The following is a 17,782-nucleotide window of genomic DNA, read 5'->3' on the forward strand; positions in this document are numbered from 1 at the left end:
AAATACAAGATGAGCTTCCAAAAATTATGAAATTTCCTTTTCACAACATATTATAAATACACATTGTACACAACATAATCACTGTTCAATTATATACACAGTAAAGGCATGTGAAATATCCTTGTACACATGTTAAACCTTTGTACCAATTATGTACTATATACATTATACTTCCATTATTATTTATATCCCAATTTAGTTTTTAATTAACATTGATCGTAGTATTAACCACTGCGTTGATTCAAGAGTGATATATTTTTATATGTATATATCACGATTATTAATTATGATATAATTTGTATTGCTTTTTAAAAACAAGAAATTCCAGGGTTTGGACCTTGTAGGATGTGGATTTTACCCATAATTGCCAAATCAAAAGTTGTTGGTATTGGGGAAAACAATTTGAATTTTTACCCATAAAACTGAATGGAATTCGAATATAATTCTACTGAAAATACACATGTGCTTTAAAGTTGCAAACGTAATATTCAGTTTAGTTTATCTTGAACATCCTTAGAACATTTACAATGAGTAAGATACTGATTTCACTGTGCAAAATTAAAAAGATGTGTTTATAATTTGTGGGCCATATCGGATATGTTTTTAAATGACTAAATAAAATACTATAACCATAGCAAAAACAATATTTTTTTAAATGTATTTGTATTTAATAAATTATTCCCGTTTTCTTATTACTGCAGCTATCAATTATTTTAGACACTTGTGATTTAGGGCTATATAAATAAACATTGATTGATTGATTGATAGTAACCGGGTAATCCATTGATTATTTTGTTCGATAAATCACATTTTATAACATCAATGTGGATTTTACAGAAAATAGTAATAAAAAATGTTTCTGCTTGTCATAATCATTCTTTTCTACTAAATGCACATCATTGAAATTGCATCTTAATACTTGTGTATTAATCAGATGTGCTGTTTTGCAGCGGCTGTGCAGAAACTATGTCCATGTATTTAAAGTTCCGGCCACTCTCTGATCCCAATTTGATCATTAGTTATGTAATTAAACGATAAATAAAGCAACAGCATGTAAATCAAACTTTTTCCTCATCGAATAAAGCATTGCAGCTCTTTTTTATGTAGACTAGCGGTTTTTGATTATCAAAATTATTGATTACATTTCTTCATTGTCTATGTACATGTTTTTATTTCTGATTGTGCTGTAGTATTATTGCATAACTCAAATTATCCTCATACTACATAACTTGAATACTATAATACCATAAAGATTGTTACTTTATGCCATTTTCCTTGCCAGTGTGTCATGTGCATTTGTATTTTACAATTCCATAAAAAAAATGCTGTATATTTATTTTTTTCCCCATCAGGGAATCAAATTGTTCTGTTTTTTTTTTGTAGTTGTTTTTCCTGACATTGCCTTAATGCAATGGTTCTCAAACTTGTCATCAAGTACACATTTAGAAAAAAATGGTTCTCCAAGTACCACCATAATGACCAACAGTAAATTACAGTAGCATAATAGGCCTAAGTATTCATTAAAAACCAAAGCTGAGGTTTTATTTAACAAGAATATTTAAAATTTGCCACTGGAGCATGATATGCAGTTTGAAAAGTAACACTGAATATAGGTAAATAAAACTTTAATCAAGTGTTTTTTTGGCATACCACAAGACAGTTTGAGAATCATTGCCCTTTAGCATTTCACTCCCAATTTTTAGGTTGCGTAAACACGGAACGTCTACTCGTATTGTGGTTCTACGATGGGAAAGTGTTCTATTCCTGCATATATAAAGTAGAGTAGAGAGATTCAGCTCCTGTATTATTGTCTTAATAGCTGCTCACCACTGAAATATGACCTGCTCAATGCAGCCCAGAGAACACTACAGTGCACATTAGTCTGTGTCCTACGCAACCACATTAAATGGAGAAAAACAAGACACTGAATACAGTCGCTAAACGGTTGTTTATTATTTTTTTTGTTACAGCTTCCTCTTCCTCAAACATCCATGGCCATGACACAAGATGAATAGGTTTGTAATGAACATGCCACGCCCAGTCTTGGCCAAGGCGCCAATGACAGCATAGCTACAGGGGTAGGTAAAAGCCACAGAGCACCATAGACGCACACAGAAGACGCAGGTATCAATAAAAGGCAAATAAATGTGATCGACACATAGCCATGATGTCACACAGCAGCCTTTTCAAGTAAAAGGGCATTACAGTTGGTGTTTAGTGCACGTGCCAAACCGCTTCCTCACAAATGAATGAAATACAAAGAGGGAATGACGGCATTACACACTTTGAGTTAAGCGAAAAGAAGGGAGAACTATGTGCTGAAAGTTAATGGACTATCGACCAGGGTTTTTACATCTTGGCGTTGATAATCTCCACAAACTCCGGCTTGAGTGAGGCTCCGCCCACAAGGAAACCGTCCACATCCTTCTGGGAGCCGAGTTCTTTGCAGGTGCCACCGGTCACAGAACCTGGACGAAAACACGTAATAATGCAACACACTCATAGACGGGTTGTGCTATTATTTTTCATTTTAAACCAAACATACCGCCGTAGATGATCCTCACAGAGTTGGCGACAGCTTCAGACACGTTGGTCTTGAGCCACGTCCTCAGCTTCTCGTGGACCTCCTGAGCCTGGAAGATTGCAACACAGAAGACGGTGGGCCATTGTAGGGGTCACGGAGGGCGACAACATTGGCGGTTGTCTGTGTTTACCTGCTGGGGGGAGGCGGTCTTGCCAGTGCCGATGGCCCACACGGGCTCGTAGGCAAGCACCACCTTGCTCCAGTCCTTTACGTTATCTGGAGAGAGAAAAAAGAGATAAGACTCCCAACCATCAGAATTTGCACACTGAAGAATGTAATGGTTGAGTTATTTAATGTTTGTCTCTCTACATTGCAGCAATAGGCAGTTTCTGCAATAACAAGTGTGTGCTCCAAAAAGAATGAGGCAGAAGTGAACAGCCTGCATAGTCAAAAGTCATTCACAGGACACTGCAACACAAAAATCTCCTGCTGCATTCCAGAAAACTGGGAAATTTCTAACCGCCAACTTAAAAAAAGTGTCCTTTAATGCGTATCGGTCCTAATCACATTCATATACTGTATATATACAGTACAGGCCAAACATTTGGACACATCTTCTCCTCATTCAATTAGTTTTCTTTTTTTCCCAAGACTATTTACATTGTAGATTGTCACTGAAGGCATCAAAACTATGAATGAACACGTGTGGAGTTATGTACTTAACAAAAAAAGGTGAAATAACCGAAAACATGTTTTATATTCTAGTTTCTTCAAAATAGCCACCCTTTGCTCTGATTACTGTTTTGCACACTCTTGGCATTCTCTCGATGAGCTTCAAGAGGTAGTCACCTGAATTGGTTTTCACTTCCCAGGTGTGCTTGAAGCTCATGGAGAGAATGCCAAGAGTGTGCAAAGCAGTAATCAGAGCAAAGGGTGGCTATTTTGAAGAAACTACAATATAAAACATGTTATTTCACCTTTTTTTTGTTAAGTACATAACTCCACATGTGTTCATTCATAGTTTTGATGCCTTCTGTAATAATGTACAATGTAAATAGTCATGAAAATAAAGAAAACGCTTTGAATAAGGAGAAGGTGTGTCCAAACTTTACACACACGCACGCACGAATTGAATTTAATTGAATTGAATTGTGAAACTGTTGTGCGTCAGTGCTTCCCACAAGGCTGCAATCAATCTTTGGCAGTGGTTTAGTTAATTGGCCATGACGCACACAAGAGCATAACATGTTTTCTTGTTAGTTTCCAATAAAACCAGAAAAGTTGCAAGTCACTTTTTTTATTTTTATTTTTTAAATGGCTCAGCATATACACTAAATCAGTGGTTCTTAACCTGGGTTCGATCGAACCCTAGGGGTTCAGTGGGTCTGCTTCAGGGGTTCGGCAGAGCGACTGATAGTGTAAATAAAAACTTCTTCCTATCGGCGTATTATGGATCCCCCTAAAGAATGTTCACCTCTAATTTTCCATCTGATTTGCAGGTGTGTAATTTGTTGTGAGTTCATTCACTGTGTTGGTTTTGTTCTTCGAACAAGGTGATGTTCATGCATGTTCATTTTGTGTAAAAAAAACATAACTTTGTCCTGAATTTGAAAAAAACAAAAACAATTTTATTTTTCACTAAAGAAGGGTTCGGTGGATGCACATATGAAACTGGTGGGGTTCGGTACCTCCAAAAAGGTTAAGAACCACCGCACTAAATATTGTGTCAAAGTCACTCAGTTTGCAACACCAATCCTGCTTTGTTTTCTTATTCTCTGGCAGACCAGGACCTAAAGTTAGCATACGGTAGATGGTATCCTGATTGATGACAATAAAGCGCTCTACTCTATTCTAACAAGCTACAGTCACAGACAGTCCCATTATGATGGGTTTATGGGCGAAGGCAAACCGGTAGCGCCAATTGTATTGTGGCAGTCCATCAGAAATAAATGTACGAATGGGAAACTTATTTATTGATTATACAGATCGCCATTGATCACAAATGTTGCATTTAAATCCTCTTTGTATGACATTATTTGGTACAAAATTGAACTAAACAGTCAAAATACATTACGTTTGGTGTTGGCATTGATCTAATATTCGGTATAATTGATTATCATGTACCTAGTGCAAAACGACACTTACCAAAGCTATGTTTTTTTATGATAATTCTTTGAGGTTTGAAATTTTCATATTTACTAGCAGCATTTTGAAAACATTGTGACCCTGTGCAGTGTTTCCCATAAACTGCCAAGATACCTGTGGTGGTGGGGGCGTGGCTATGGGCGTGGTCACCATGACATCGAGTGATTTGCGTAATTTACTACAATGATTTGATTTTCTCTAAAAAGGCTCAAAAAATGTATACTTACTAATTAATAATAACAGTTTTGTTTTAAACGTCCATCCATCCATTTTACAATATAATTACAACACTTTATGTACATATTTATATACAGATTTGAACAATAAGTTATTCACTGAAATACATTTATTAATTGTGGTTCTTACAAAAAATATATCTTATAAAATATAAAAGCTAAAATGTCTCAAAGCTCTGCCCCTTTAATTAGTGCATACTAAATAATTTAACTTTAGCCTACTACTACAACCATATTATTTACCAGCAACATAAAGTGAAACAGAGGCATAGGTGTCCTGCCACAGTCAGTAACAAATAAACAGAAAACAGTAGTGGTGGTAGATAGACACAGAGCTTCATCAAACATCTGATCCACTGAACAAAGAGCTCCAAAAATCTTGAACTTTAGACTGCCATCAGTTTTACTCCCTACACTTAACCATGCGTTTCCTACTGCCTGCAGACTTTGCACCCTTTGTTATATACACATGTTGTGTTTCTAATATAAATACATGTAATAAAGTCAAATACAAATAAGGCAACAAGAGAAGTATCCTACACTTCTCTTTTGTAAAGTAAATCTGAACAGCCGATATGGGCATCTACATCAACTATATGATTTGCCTGAGAAGCTGGAGAGGACAAAAAAAAAATAATTGTTTTATTTTATTCTATTTTATTTGGGGCGGACGTAATTCTTTCGTGGCGGGCCGCCACAAATAAATGAATGTGTGGGAAAAACTGCTGTGTACAGCTAGTTAGTGCAAAAATCACAGTCAGTAAACAAAGAATAAACTTGATTTACTAACAGATTAGGTTATGTTCATGAAATATGACCATTTTTGACAAGAAAAAAATAGTAAATACATTCCTTTTTTATCCATATTTGCACCAAAATTCATCAACATAGGGCCAGCTCTCCACATTTGTGTAGGGATCAAAATGCAAACCCTCATGCTTGGTTGAGATAAAAAAATAAAAAATAAATCTACCTGCGATGACCTTGGTCTGCGCAAAGACGACCTTCTCGGTGATGCCGCCCTCCCTCTCGTCCAACTTCTCGCCGATGCAGGCGATCACACCGAGGCCGCTCTCCAGAGCGTGGGCCGTCTTCTGACCGATGAGCTGATGAACCGAGCAAAAAAAAGTGTAGCACGTCCACCACCAGTCACATCACTTTTGGCGTTTTTATAGAGCATACAGACTCACCTCATCGCTCTCTCCAAAGACGTGACGCCTCTCAGAGTGTCCCAGGATCACCCAGTGGATGCCACAGTCCTTGATCATCGCAGGGCTGAAGACACAAAAGTGCGAGAGTTACTTACAATTAGGGCTGTACGATACACCCGTGCTAACAAAGTACAGCAGTACTAGTGATTTATAAGAGGTACTATATTGCGAGTCAACACACGCACAGAGCACTTACAAGCGGCAACAGTGTGGAGACAGAAGAGAGAATGGACGTATTTTGGCTTCAAGTTGAGCGATAAAGTGAAGTTAAACACTGAAGCGCCACTCTGCAAGCAGTGCTTTAAAACATAGCTAGTGAGCAGCCAAAGTCTGTTTACAGTTGTAGTGGTTGCCCTCTAGTGGGTTCTGCGGACCACCACACACTGCCACGAGAGCCTGGATTTCAGGGTACCACACTGTTTTATTTTCATAAGTCGTGCTAGGCTTTTGCATTCCAGCAAATTGTCTTTTTTCTCAGTCTCTCTCTCTCTGGCTCCCACTCCAACTCTGTGTCTCGTCCCGGCTGCTGCTAATAAAGGCGACAGGTGATTAGATAACAAGGCCCACCTGGGCCATCTACTCACCTGTCGCTGTCTTCGAGGCCGGTCCTTGCACACCCGTTCCGCGGCAGGCCCGCAGGCTACACCCCCCTCCACAACAGTGTTTTAGCTATTTCTAAAAGACTAACCCTGGATTTCCACGGAATCCGTAACGGCAACGCCTCACCAAGGTAGTGCGCCGCCATCCACAGTCCGGCAATCCCCACCGCCGTTCGTCGTGCATCAAAATAACGCAGACTTTTACGAGATCTCGCGAATCTGCGCATAATCACGTGATAAGAGAAGTTGTAATAAAGCGAACCACAAAAAGTTTATTTTGTCTTTCCAGAGGAGCAGAAGCAAATAAACTTGGTCCTGCCATTAATAACAGGTGCTGAACGAAACATTTATTTTTTGCAGCAAGCAACAATACCATCATCCCTGTTTCACAAAACCACTCCCCTGCTTTCCCGGTCCCCGTATCATATCAGCTGATTTTTGACACAGGCCCCCCACATAGATGCCCGGGATATGCCTTTACAGTATTATTTAACTTTAGACCTCCAGAATCAGAATGTCCTCATCCATTTGTGTCAGCAAGATGAAATGGAGTCTGAAAACCTTTGAAAAGTTCACTTCATGTCCGTTGCCGCCCATTAGGATGCTTCAAAGTGTAATATATGCATTACGTTGAAGACAGAGTATTTATTTTGAAAGTAAACTAGAAATTTTATTTTGTATTTGTACATAACTTCTTGTCCAACATTATCAAATTTTAGCTAAACTGACTGGAATGATTGTGGCGTCCGGCAAAAATAAAAGCTCTGCGTATCTTTAGCGCTGGAATGCGAAACGTCAACGGCATTCTGGTGACATTCCGCAGGCGGTGTAAACGGACAGAAAAAATTAAGAGTCCGCAGCTGTTTTGCATCCATTGGAAATCCAAGGTAATACTCGCCTTCATGGCGACAAATAACGGTTCTTACAAGTATCATCCCTGCAGGACGAGGAATAGCTAAACATGCTTCACTACACACCGTAGGAGGATATAATAGTTAACCGCTAACAGCAAGAATGTTAACAAATGGGTGGATCAATACAAATATCAACTGTAACTATAACAAATACAAGAGCCGTACGTAATCGATAGTAAAAATGTATCAATGTATTCGTTGTAGTATCACAAAATATATATATATTTTTTTTGTTATCATATATAAACTCAGGAAATACGTCCGTGGACACAGGAGGACTTTAGGTATGACCAATGTATGACCCTGTGACTACTTGGTATTGGATCTATATCAGAATCTGTAGTATCACCAAAACTTATGTAAAGTATCAAACAACAGAAGAATAAGTGCTATAACAGAATAAGTAAATAGAACATGTTAAAAACAGACCGTAACCAGATATTAACAGTAAAGGAACAAGTAGATTAATAATCCATCCATCCAATTTCTACAGCCTGCCCCAGCTTGTCCCTCATAATTGTGATGACATAATACAATGGGAAAAGACACAATAGGTTACTTCTTACTGCTGTTTGCTTTCTTACTACTAAAATACAAGTTGTCTAATATGTTCACTTTGTTATTTAATGCCAAAACTGTTCTTTCACTACAATAAGAAACATATGTTTATTGTATCATAAGATGTTCTGTTAAAATGAAGCCAATAATGATTTTTTTGTGGTTTCCTTTAGTTAGAAAGGTATCGAAATACATTTTGGTACCGGTACCAACATATTGGTATCGGGACAACACAATTTACAATCAACACAGCCAGTTGAGCTATGACACATACCTGATCTCCCCAGTGAAGGCTCCCTTAGCGACTTTGTAGCAGTTCTGAGCAGCCACGCCAAACTTGTGGTCCAGTTTGGACCTGGCAAAGTCCAAATAGATGGCTGGGGCGCCGCACACCACCTCTGTTAAGAAGAAAGACCATTTCTGGCCGTTTAAGCATCCAGCTTCTTTATATACAGTACTTTCCTGTGTGTTTTATACAAAACCAGTGAAGTTGGCACGTTGTGTAAATCGTAAAAAAAAACACAATACAATACCGATTTGCAAATCCTTTTCAACCTATATTCAATTGAATAGACTACAAAGACAAGACATTTAATGAACTGAGCAACTTACTTTTTTTTTGCAAATAATCATTAACTTAGAATTGAATGGCAACACATTGCAAAAAAGTTGTCACAGGGGCATTTTTACTACTGTGTTACATGGCCTTTCCTTTTAACAACACTCATTAAACGTTTGGGAACTGAGGAGAGCAATTTTTGAAGCTTTTCCAGTGGAATTCTTTCCCTTTCTTGCTTGATGTACAGCTTAAGTTGTTCAACAGTCCGGGGTTTACGTTGTCGTTGTCCGTTTGCATAGTAGAGTTTTAACTTGCACTTACAGATGTAGCGACCAACTGTAGTTACTGACAGTGGTTTTCTGAAGTGTTCCTGAGCCCATGTGGTGATATCCTTTACACACAGATGTTTTTTTTAATGCAGTACCGCCTGAGGGATCGAAGATCACGGACATTCAATGTTGGTTTTCGGCCTGGCCGCTTACGTGCGCTTACAATTTCTCCAGATTCTCTGAACTTTTTGATATGGTGAAATCCCTAAATTCCTTCCATAGCTGGTTGAGAAATGTTGTTCTTAAACAATTTGCTCAAGCATTTGTTCACAAAGTGGTGACCCTCACCCATCCTTGTTCGTGAATGACTGAGCATTTCATGGAAGCTGCTTTTATATCCAATCATGGAACCCACCTGTTCCAGATCAGCCTGTTCACCTGTGGGATGTTCCAAATAAGTGTTTGATGAGCATTCCTCAACTTTCTCAGTCTTTTTTGCCACTTGTGCCAGCTTCTTTGAAACATGTTGCAGGCATCACATACCAAATGAGCTAATATTTGCAGAAAACAACAAAGTTTACCAGTTCGAACTGAGTATTTTGTCTTTGCAGTCTATTCAATTGAATATAGGTTGAAAAGGATTTGCAAATCATTGTATTCTGTTTTTATTTACACAACGTGCCAACTTCACCGGTTTTGGGTTTTGTAAATTGTTCAGAGGGGAGGGGGAAAACGCCTTCTCCTACAAACATTTGATCATTGAGTTCCATATTAAGTGCCAGAATGAATCTAACTTTAAACTGTATAGCCTTTTGAGACCCCTGATCCATGAAAGTTCCTACAAAAAACCTACCTATTTTATTAAGCAACATTACACCACAATCACCTTGCATGCCTCCGTACACACACGGTCACCATTTGTGGTGCAACCGTACACACTTCCAATCTCAATCCAGTGTTTCCAAATAGGCAAACACTTGGCTTTTCTCTAGAAAGGCAGTAAGCAGCAAAGTGTGTTGAGGGCAGAAAGAGTACAGTGAGACAGTCTGGCATTCAAATTGTAACCGTAGCCCTGGGTCGGCTATATTAAAACTGCTATTGATGCTTTGGTAAAAGGTCATTTCCCCTGCATAAAGTTCAACATTACAAAGGTCAGCTATGTTCGCATACTGCAGAGGTCATGGCTCCCTAATGGTAAAGGCCTAGTCAACCTAGACCATTTGTACTTGAGTGTGTTTCCCCCTCACTCTACTGCATTAATGCTCTACCCTGTTAGCTTGTGCCATCACTTCTAATATGCATTAGACGGCACATCTTTATAACTGCCACCAATCTAGTGGTGGTATTCGGCTTGATCAGGTGTCAAAGTCGTTTTCACCGAGGGCCACATCGCAGTTATGTTAGGCCCCAGAGGGCCGCTTCTAACAGTGAATACTATTATTACACACTATTATTTTTTATGCATTTTATTAGTAGATTTTTTTTAAACTAAACTGTAAAAAAAATATGTTAAGTTGCAATAATTTTACCTCAAAATTTAGTGTATATTACTGTAAATGGAAAAAAAGTACTGCTGTTTTTTTGGTAAAAAAAAGGCAGCTCAGTTGCCAGAATTTTGCTGTAAAATGTACATTTGTTTTTATACTGTAAATTACAAAAAAACTGCAATTTTACAGTAAAATTTTGGCACCTGAGCTGCCAGTTTGTTTGATTTTACAGCAAATCAACAGTTTATTACAGTAAAAAAAAAGTACTTTTTTTTTCCATTTAGAGAAAAATGCTGTAAAAACCACAGTAAAATTCCTAATTTTACCATGAAATCTATTGCTACTTTTACATTACACAATTTGATGGATAATTTGCTTTGAAATCATTATTAGTATTTCATTTTATTGTAAAAATGGTTTCAATGTTTGATAATATATTTTTGCATAATTAGACAATATTTAAGTTGACATAATTTGCGATTACATGGAGTACATCTATTTTTTTTTCTCCCAAAATAGAAGAAACAATACATTTAGTAAGAAAAGTTACAGTACTTTATTGATGCATATAATTTCCAGGCTTTCGAGGGCCAAATAAAATGACGAGGCGGGGCACATCTGGCCACCGGGCCTTGTGTTTGACACCTGTGGGCTAGAATTCCACATTTAAATGACTATTTCTCCCAAATTCAATGAATTTTAATTGAGGTTGCAAACATGAAACTAAATTGAAATCCCAAATTGATCATTTTGGTGTATTTCATTATCATGTTTCACAGTATAACACGTTTTATAGAGAGGAAAAATACTACCAAGAGCCTTACGTACAGTCCACTTTTGATTCCTTTCTTATATTCATACAAAGTGGTTGTTCATTATTTCAAATTAATTCTAAAATTCGGTATGGTTTACAAGCCTGGTGCTCTGGTCCACCTCTTCCAGTCGTACCAAGGGAGAGAAAGTGTGATCACTAATCAGTGTGCTGACCCTGGCCTGACCAAACGTGCCCTTTTTTTTAGATATAAAGGGTGCCAAAGTAAGGTACAAATGGCCTAAACACCCTGAACACATGGAAGGGGCAAGGTCCAAGGGTAGTGGGAAGATGGCAGATCAGACCCCTGTCTAAATGCAACTCACAACATAGTTGCATAATTTGCAGGAGTGTAAAAATATGGCATTGTAAAAATCACTGTGGAAGCACAACCATAGTGGTGGCTTTTTCCAGTCTGCAGCAGAAAGAGGTCGCTGCCAACTGTTGCCTTCAAGCGCCATGTCAAAAATCAGACAAGAGAGCACCTCACGCCATAATGTAGTTAAATCGGTGATTTTTCGTTGTGTATGTATGCTTTAACAAGTAGTCAGGCTGGTTCAACAGAACAAAAGTATCACAAATAATATCCCCACTAGTTTCTATCTCTAGTAGAAGGCAATACAAAGTGCTGAACACACCAGATCAGTGGACTACGTGCCGCCCTGAACGCGCACACCCTCCATTGACGGGAGATGACACAAGATCCCGTTTTTGCCTTCCACATTTACACGCGTGACTCCACTAACACGGTGTAACATCCCAGTGTCGTTTTATTATTGCTCTAATTAACACATACCGACATTTGGGTCCACCTTGGCGGCGTTCAAGGTGTGAATGAGGTCGCCGAGACTCTTCTTGTCGCCGTTCAGCTTCCAGTTACCTCCGACGAAGAATTTCCTGCTCATTTTGGCGTTATGTTGGGTTAGCTGCGGATTTAAGGAGAAACCACCAGTCCGCCTGGGTCTTGCTACTGTTTAGTGGGAGAAGAGCAAATGTGAAGGAAGAGTTCGGCCTATTTATAATGACGGGAAAGTTAACCCCTCCTCTGGCACTGCTTCATTGGTTTTAGTGGAGGACCGCCCGTAAAGCGCCTCCATGTTTGAGGAAGGGGGAGAGCACAAGCAGAATGTCATGAGGCGTTCAGGTACAATGAGTAAAAGGAGACACTTTCATCGAGAATGCCGCATTCATGTGGTCAGTTTATGCTGATATCAATATCATTTTTTCCCTGTGTTTTATTCAGAAATACTCAAAATTAGATAAAATACGTTTTACTTATTTGCCAAATAAATTGCTACAGACACAGATACACAGAAAACGCTTGAATATTGAAAAGTGTTGCAATTTACAAAATGGAATAATGAGGAAGAAAGTTAAGTAGTGACGTCACGCCTTTTGATTGGCTACAAAACCTATGAACCTCCCCACCCCCCTTTCAAGACTAATCTGAATAATAACAGTGTTGTTTTTAGAAAACTAACCTACCATTAATTGTATTCAAAACGCAGTTATTTATGTATACTGGTAGTTTGTGTTAGTCTTAGTAGTTTGTGGAATTGTAATGGTTTTAAAGAAACTCGGTTATTGACACCGTGACCAAAGTGTGTAGACCTACTGTCATAAAAAACATCGCCATGATGGAGAGGGGTTTTAATTCGCTAATAACAAAAAAATCAGATAGTGATTGAATAAGGGTGTCGACACTAAATTTTGTAGGCTGACTTGTCATAGGAGTATTTACGCAAATCTGACAAATAATTTATAACATGCGGACTGTCTCTACGATAAGGAATGAAATCTAAAATTGAATAATCGCATATGCGCACATAGTCCATGTGAAAAACTGCAACACGTAATGAATGGACGCACATGCGCACTGCAGGTGGGTGAAGAACTGTACCTCGTCGGCCCTGCCCATACATGGAAGATGGTACAATACAGACAGTTATAGTCATTTACCTTTTACACAGATAATGAATGTACATTGTAAATTGTAAAATTCCTACATCTGACCTGTGTTCGGTAAGAAAATGGATAAATAATGAAGAAAAAGGCCAAGGAGTGACGTCACGTCATTTGATTGGCTACCATGCCTATGAACCTGCCCCTTCTCTAAGCCTATTGGTGGATTTTGAGCTTGGGTCTGAATATTTATGTTTGTGGTTATAACTGTGACGTTTTTTTTAGACTAACCCACTTTAGACGTATTCACAATGCTGTTGTAAGTGTATCTTAGTAGTGTGTGTCTTTTTGCGGAAATTTGATGCTTTCAAAGAAACTCGGTTATTGACACCGTGACCAAAATGTATAGGCCTGACGTCTAAGAAAAGAACCGATGCTGTACTAGGGCAGGAAACTTGACTCTTTAGATATTTGTCTAGTAGGTTTCTCTTAAAGAGAAGCCCTCTCTGATATGTTCAAAGCAAAATCAATGAGTGATCGACTGTTAAGAGGAAGTGTATTCTGTCTATAATTAAATGGAGTCACGCAACCGGTCCGCATACGATAACTTACATATAATGATCGTGTTATGTCTCTACTGACATTGTTTATTGCGTGGGTAAAAGAACACATTATTATATCTTAATTACTTCATGAATCTTGTTTAAATATATCCAAGCTGATTTACCAATGAGAGAAAATAGTGTGATGTCATATCATACATAACCAAACCTCATACATTTAATTACTTTCCAGTGTGCTCCTGTTAATTACATACATCATCTGGAATTACGAATGTACTCAAAGTATTGACCTATGGGCCTAAATAACTGGTATCGGCGGTATTGACATTGCAGTATCGATTCGCACAACATGATCATTTACCTGTCTAGGCCAGTGTTTTTCAACCACTGTGCCGCGGTGTCGTGAGATACAGTCTGGTGTGCCGTGGGAGACTATCTAATTTCACCTATTTGGGTTAAAAATATTTTTTGCAAATCAGTAATTATAGTCTGCAAATGATGTGTTGTTGTTGAGTGTCAGTGCTGTCTGGAGCTCGGCAGAGTAACCGTGTAATACTTTTCCATATCAGTAGGTGGCAGCCGGTAGCTCATTGTTTTGTAGATGTCGGAAACAGCGGGAGGCAGCGTGCAGGTAAAAAGGTGTCTAATGCTTAAACCAAAAGTAAACACAAGGTGAGTGCCCCTAAGAAAAGGCATTGAAGCCTAGGGAGGGCTATGCAGAACGAAACTAAAACTGAACTGGCTACAAAGTAAACAAAAACAGAATGCTGGACGACAGCAAAGACTTACTCTGGAGCAAAGACGGCGTCCACAATGTACATTTGAAACTGACATGACAATCAACAATGTTCCCACAAAGAAGGATGAAAACAACTGAACTATTCTTGATTGCTAAAACAAAGTAGATGCGGGAAATATCGCTCAAAGGAAGACATGAAACTGCTACAGGAAAATACCAAAAAAAGACACAAAGCCACCAAAATAGGAGCGCAAGACAAGAACTAAAACACTACACAAAGGAAAACAGCAAAAAAAACTCAAAATAAGTCACGGCGTGATGTGACAGGTGGTGACAGTACACCTACTTTGAGACAAGAGCTATATTGATGCATGCTTGGTTATGGTTTAAAGTCATATCCAACAATTGCGACAACGACTTTTTACTATCAACTGAGTTTAGTTTTTTAAAGATTTCTGCTGGTGGTGTGCCTCCGCATTTTTTCAACGAAAAAGCCTTGGCTCAAAAAAGGTTGAAAAACACTGGTCTAGGCCATAAACAAGTACTTCTTTGATGTAATGAATTGGGAGTGCTATTGTATTATATCAAGAAATTCGGATGAATTCTTACTTACTTCTTCTTACTTATATATATCAGGCATATTACACGCTCGCTAATAAATCATGTAGTGCGTTTCAAACCAATTTTCGAAAGTGAAGTCTAAATTAATTCTATAGCCAATGTAGTGCTTGCGTTTCGCCACATGGTGGCAACCTTGTTCCATTTGACTCTGATTTGACTGCGTTTTTTGCTGTAGAGAAAAATACCGTTAATTACATTTTTCCTAATGACGTATTTCTTAAAGGACATATTATTTACCATTATATTGCACTATTTCCAAGTGAAATGTAGAGTGAACGTGTGAAAAAATGACGACAACTTTTAGGTAATGCAATCATTAATATTCATACATAAAAAGCTTGAATATTAAAAATTGTTGCAATTTATAGTATTCGGTAACAAAATGGAATAACGAAGACGAAAGTTAATTAGTGACGTCACGCCTTTTGATTGGCTACGACGCCTATGAAACCATCCCTTCTTCAAGTCTAATCTGAATATAACAGTGTTATTTTTTGAAAACCAGCTTACCTTAAATGATAAATGGGTTATACTTGTATAGCGCTTTTCTACCTTCAAGGTACTCAAAGCGCTTTGACACTATTTCCACATTTACCCATTCACACACACATTCACACACTGATGGCGGGAGCTGCCATGCAAGGCGCTAACCAGCAGCCATCAGAGGCAAAGGGTGAAGTGTCTTGCCCAAGGACACAACGGACGTGACTAGGAAGGTAGAAGGTGAGAATTGAACCCCAGTAACCAGCAACACTCCGATTGCTGGCGCAGCCACTCTACCAACTTCGCCACGCCGTCCCTAAATGTATTCACAATGCAGTTATTTATGTATACTAGTAGTTTGTGTTAGTCTTAGTAGTTTGTGGAATTTTAATGATTTCAAAGAATCTCAGTTATTGACACCTTGACCAAAGTGTGTAGGTCTAGTGTCATCGAATAACCGTCGTCGTGACTTCATAGTAGGTCCTTGTTGCCACATTTAAATTACAGGTTGATGGGGTAAATCCACATGTTATGTTTAATCGACATGAGGTTATGTCAACAGATTCTGCTTAGATCAGGGGCCGCTTAGAGGAATATCAATTCCCAAGGGATCCGTATGGTACATTTATGGCACGCTAATTTGAAGACAAAGACATTTCAAGGTTGTTGTCATTAAAATAGAACAAGTTCATTATGAAAACGTACAAAAAATTCCTCTGGACTTTAAGTTTGTTGAAAATTATGAGGAAAGTGGTGCAACTTCAAAAACACAATGTGTTTAGACTTCATCTCAGTGTATCTACAATACCAGGATTATTTTTTAAATCACAGTCTTTCTGGGATTGAATCCAGTGCTAATGCAACAAACCGTAAGAAACGGAGGTAAAAAAAACTATTCAAAAGGGTTAAATTCACTTTTCTTGTGTTTGACAGAGACATTTTGGGGCAACAAGAGTGCCAAATGAAGATGTGTTCGAAGCAGGAGACATAAAACGACAGGTTTTAAGTGTCATGTGGGTCGAGGAGGAGGAGCCACAGTCACCCTTTACTGTGTACCTCTTGCTTGGCCCCGGTATACACCGTTTGCTTGCCTACCAGAATTTCTATTGTGACATCAAGTGGACACATTTAGAACAGCAGTTTCTTTCGTTTAAAAAAAAAAAAAAAAGCAGCTGATTTTTGTACTTGGCAAACTAATCACACGGGCCGGAAACAACCTGTACGCGGGCCTGTACATCTGACCTGTGTTCGGTAAGAGAATGGATAAATAATGAAGAAAAAGGCCAAGGAGTGACGTCACGTCATTTGATTGGCTACCATGTCTATGAAACTGCCCTTTCTTTAAGCCTATTGGTGGATTTTGGGTTTGGTTATAACTATGTCGTTTTTAAGACCAACCCACCTCAGACGTATTCACAAGGCTGTTAAATGTGTATATTAGTAGTGTGTGTCTTTTTGCGGAAATTTTACGCTTTCAGAGAAACTCGGTTATTGACACCGTGACCAAAATGTATTGGCCCGACGTGTAAGAGAACAATCGATCCTGTGGCAGGGTAGGAAACTTGACTCTTTAGATATTTGTCTAGTAGGTTTCTCTTAAAGAGAAGCCCACCCCAAAATGTGAAATATAAGTCCCATAGTCTACCTCTGCACTGGCTTCTTGGTGATCTGGTACTTAGTGATGGGATCGGCAGTTCTTTTGACTGTACTGAATCACTAGAATCAGTTCCTTAAAATGGTTCGTTCAAAAAATTCGTTCATCGAATCATAAAAACAAGAAACATAAAAACTAAATGTACTGTAGCAAAGAAAATGTAAACTTAAATATGCAAACAAAAAGAAAATAAATACCTTCAAAATAAAACAAATAAATTAAGAGCCAGAAATGCCAACATAAAAACTAAATGTTTTGTAGCCTACGTTTAAAAATATAACAAAGAAAATATCAACGTAAATGTGCAAACAAAAAGAAAATAAATAGGCTACCTTAAATAAAACAAAACAAATATTAAACCAAGTGCCAGAAATGCCAACATTAACGCGGTGAACGAAACGTTCGCTCAGTCCCTCCGCCCGCCCTCTCATTGGCTGCGTCGTTCACCGACGTCGAGGGTTCAGTGAGTCACAGAATGCGCCAGATCCACTCATACCGGCATGGTCG

At 38.4% G+C, this 17,782-nt stretch overlaps 1 protein-coding gene and 2 non-coding genes across 3 annotated transcripts; 2 read left to right on the top strand and 1 right to left on the bottom strand.

Annotated features, from left to right (window-relative positions):
* Window positions 1–1,933: 1,933 nt before the first annotated feature.
* Window positions 1,934–12,328, bottom strand: tpi1b (triosephosphate isomerase 1b). Its single transcript, XM_062063829.1, has 7 exons — window positions 12,110–12,328; window positions 8,462–8,585; window positions 6,096–6,180; window positions 5,879–6,011; window positions 2,715–2,800; window positions 2,546–2,633; window positions 1,934–2,468 (listed from the first exon to the last, which is right to left on the bottom strand). The coding sequence occupies exons 1-7, from the start codon at window positions 12,216–12,218 to the stop codon at window positions 2,350–2,352; spliced, it is 744 nt and encodes a 247-aa protein (XP_061919813.1). The 5' UTR covers window positions 12,219–12,328; the 3' UTR covers window positions 1,934–2,349.
* A 1,337-nt stretch (window positions 12,329–13,665) lies between these two features.
* On the top strand, window positions 13,666–13,720 carry LOC133660800 (U7 small nuclear RNA). The gene has a single exon (XR_009827900.1). It is a non-coding gene; the product is annotated as a U7 small nuclear RNA (small nuclear RNA).
* A 3,458-nt stretch (window positions 13,721–17,178) lies between these two features.
* On the top strand, window positions 17,179–17,233 carry LOC133660799 (U7 small nuclear RNA). The gene has a single exon (XR_009827899.1). It is a non-coding gene; the product is annotated as a U7 small nuclear RNA (small nuclear RNA).
* Window positions 17,234–17,782: the final 549 nt, after the last annotated feature.

This window comes from Entelurus aequoreus, linkage group LG11 (genome assembly GCF_033978785.1).
Source record: "Entelurus aequoreus isolate RoL-2023_Sb linkage group LG11, RoL_Eaeq_v1.1, whole genome shotgun sequence".
Classification (NCBI taxonomy): domain Eukaryota; kingdom Metazoa; phylum Chordata; class Actinopteri; order Syngnathiformes; family Syngnathidae; genus Entelurus; species Entelurus aequoreus.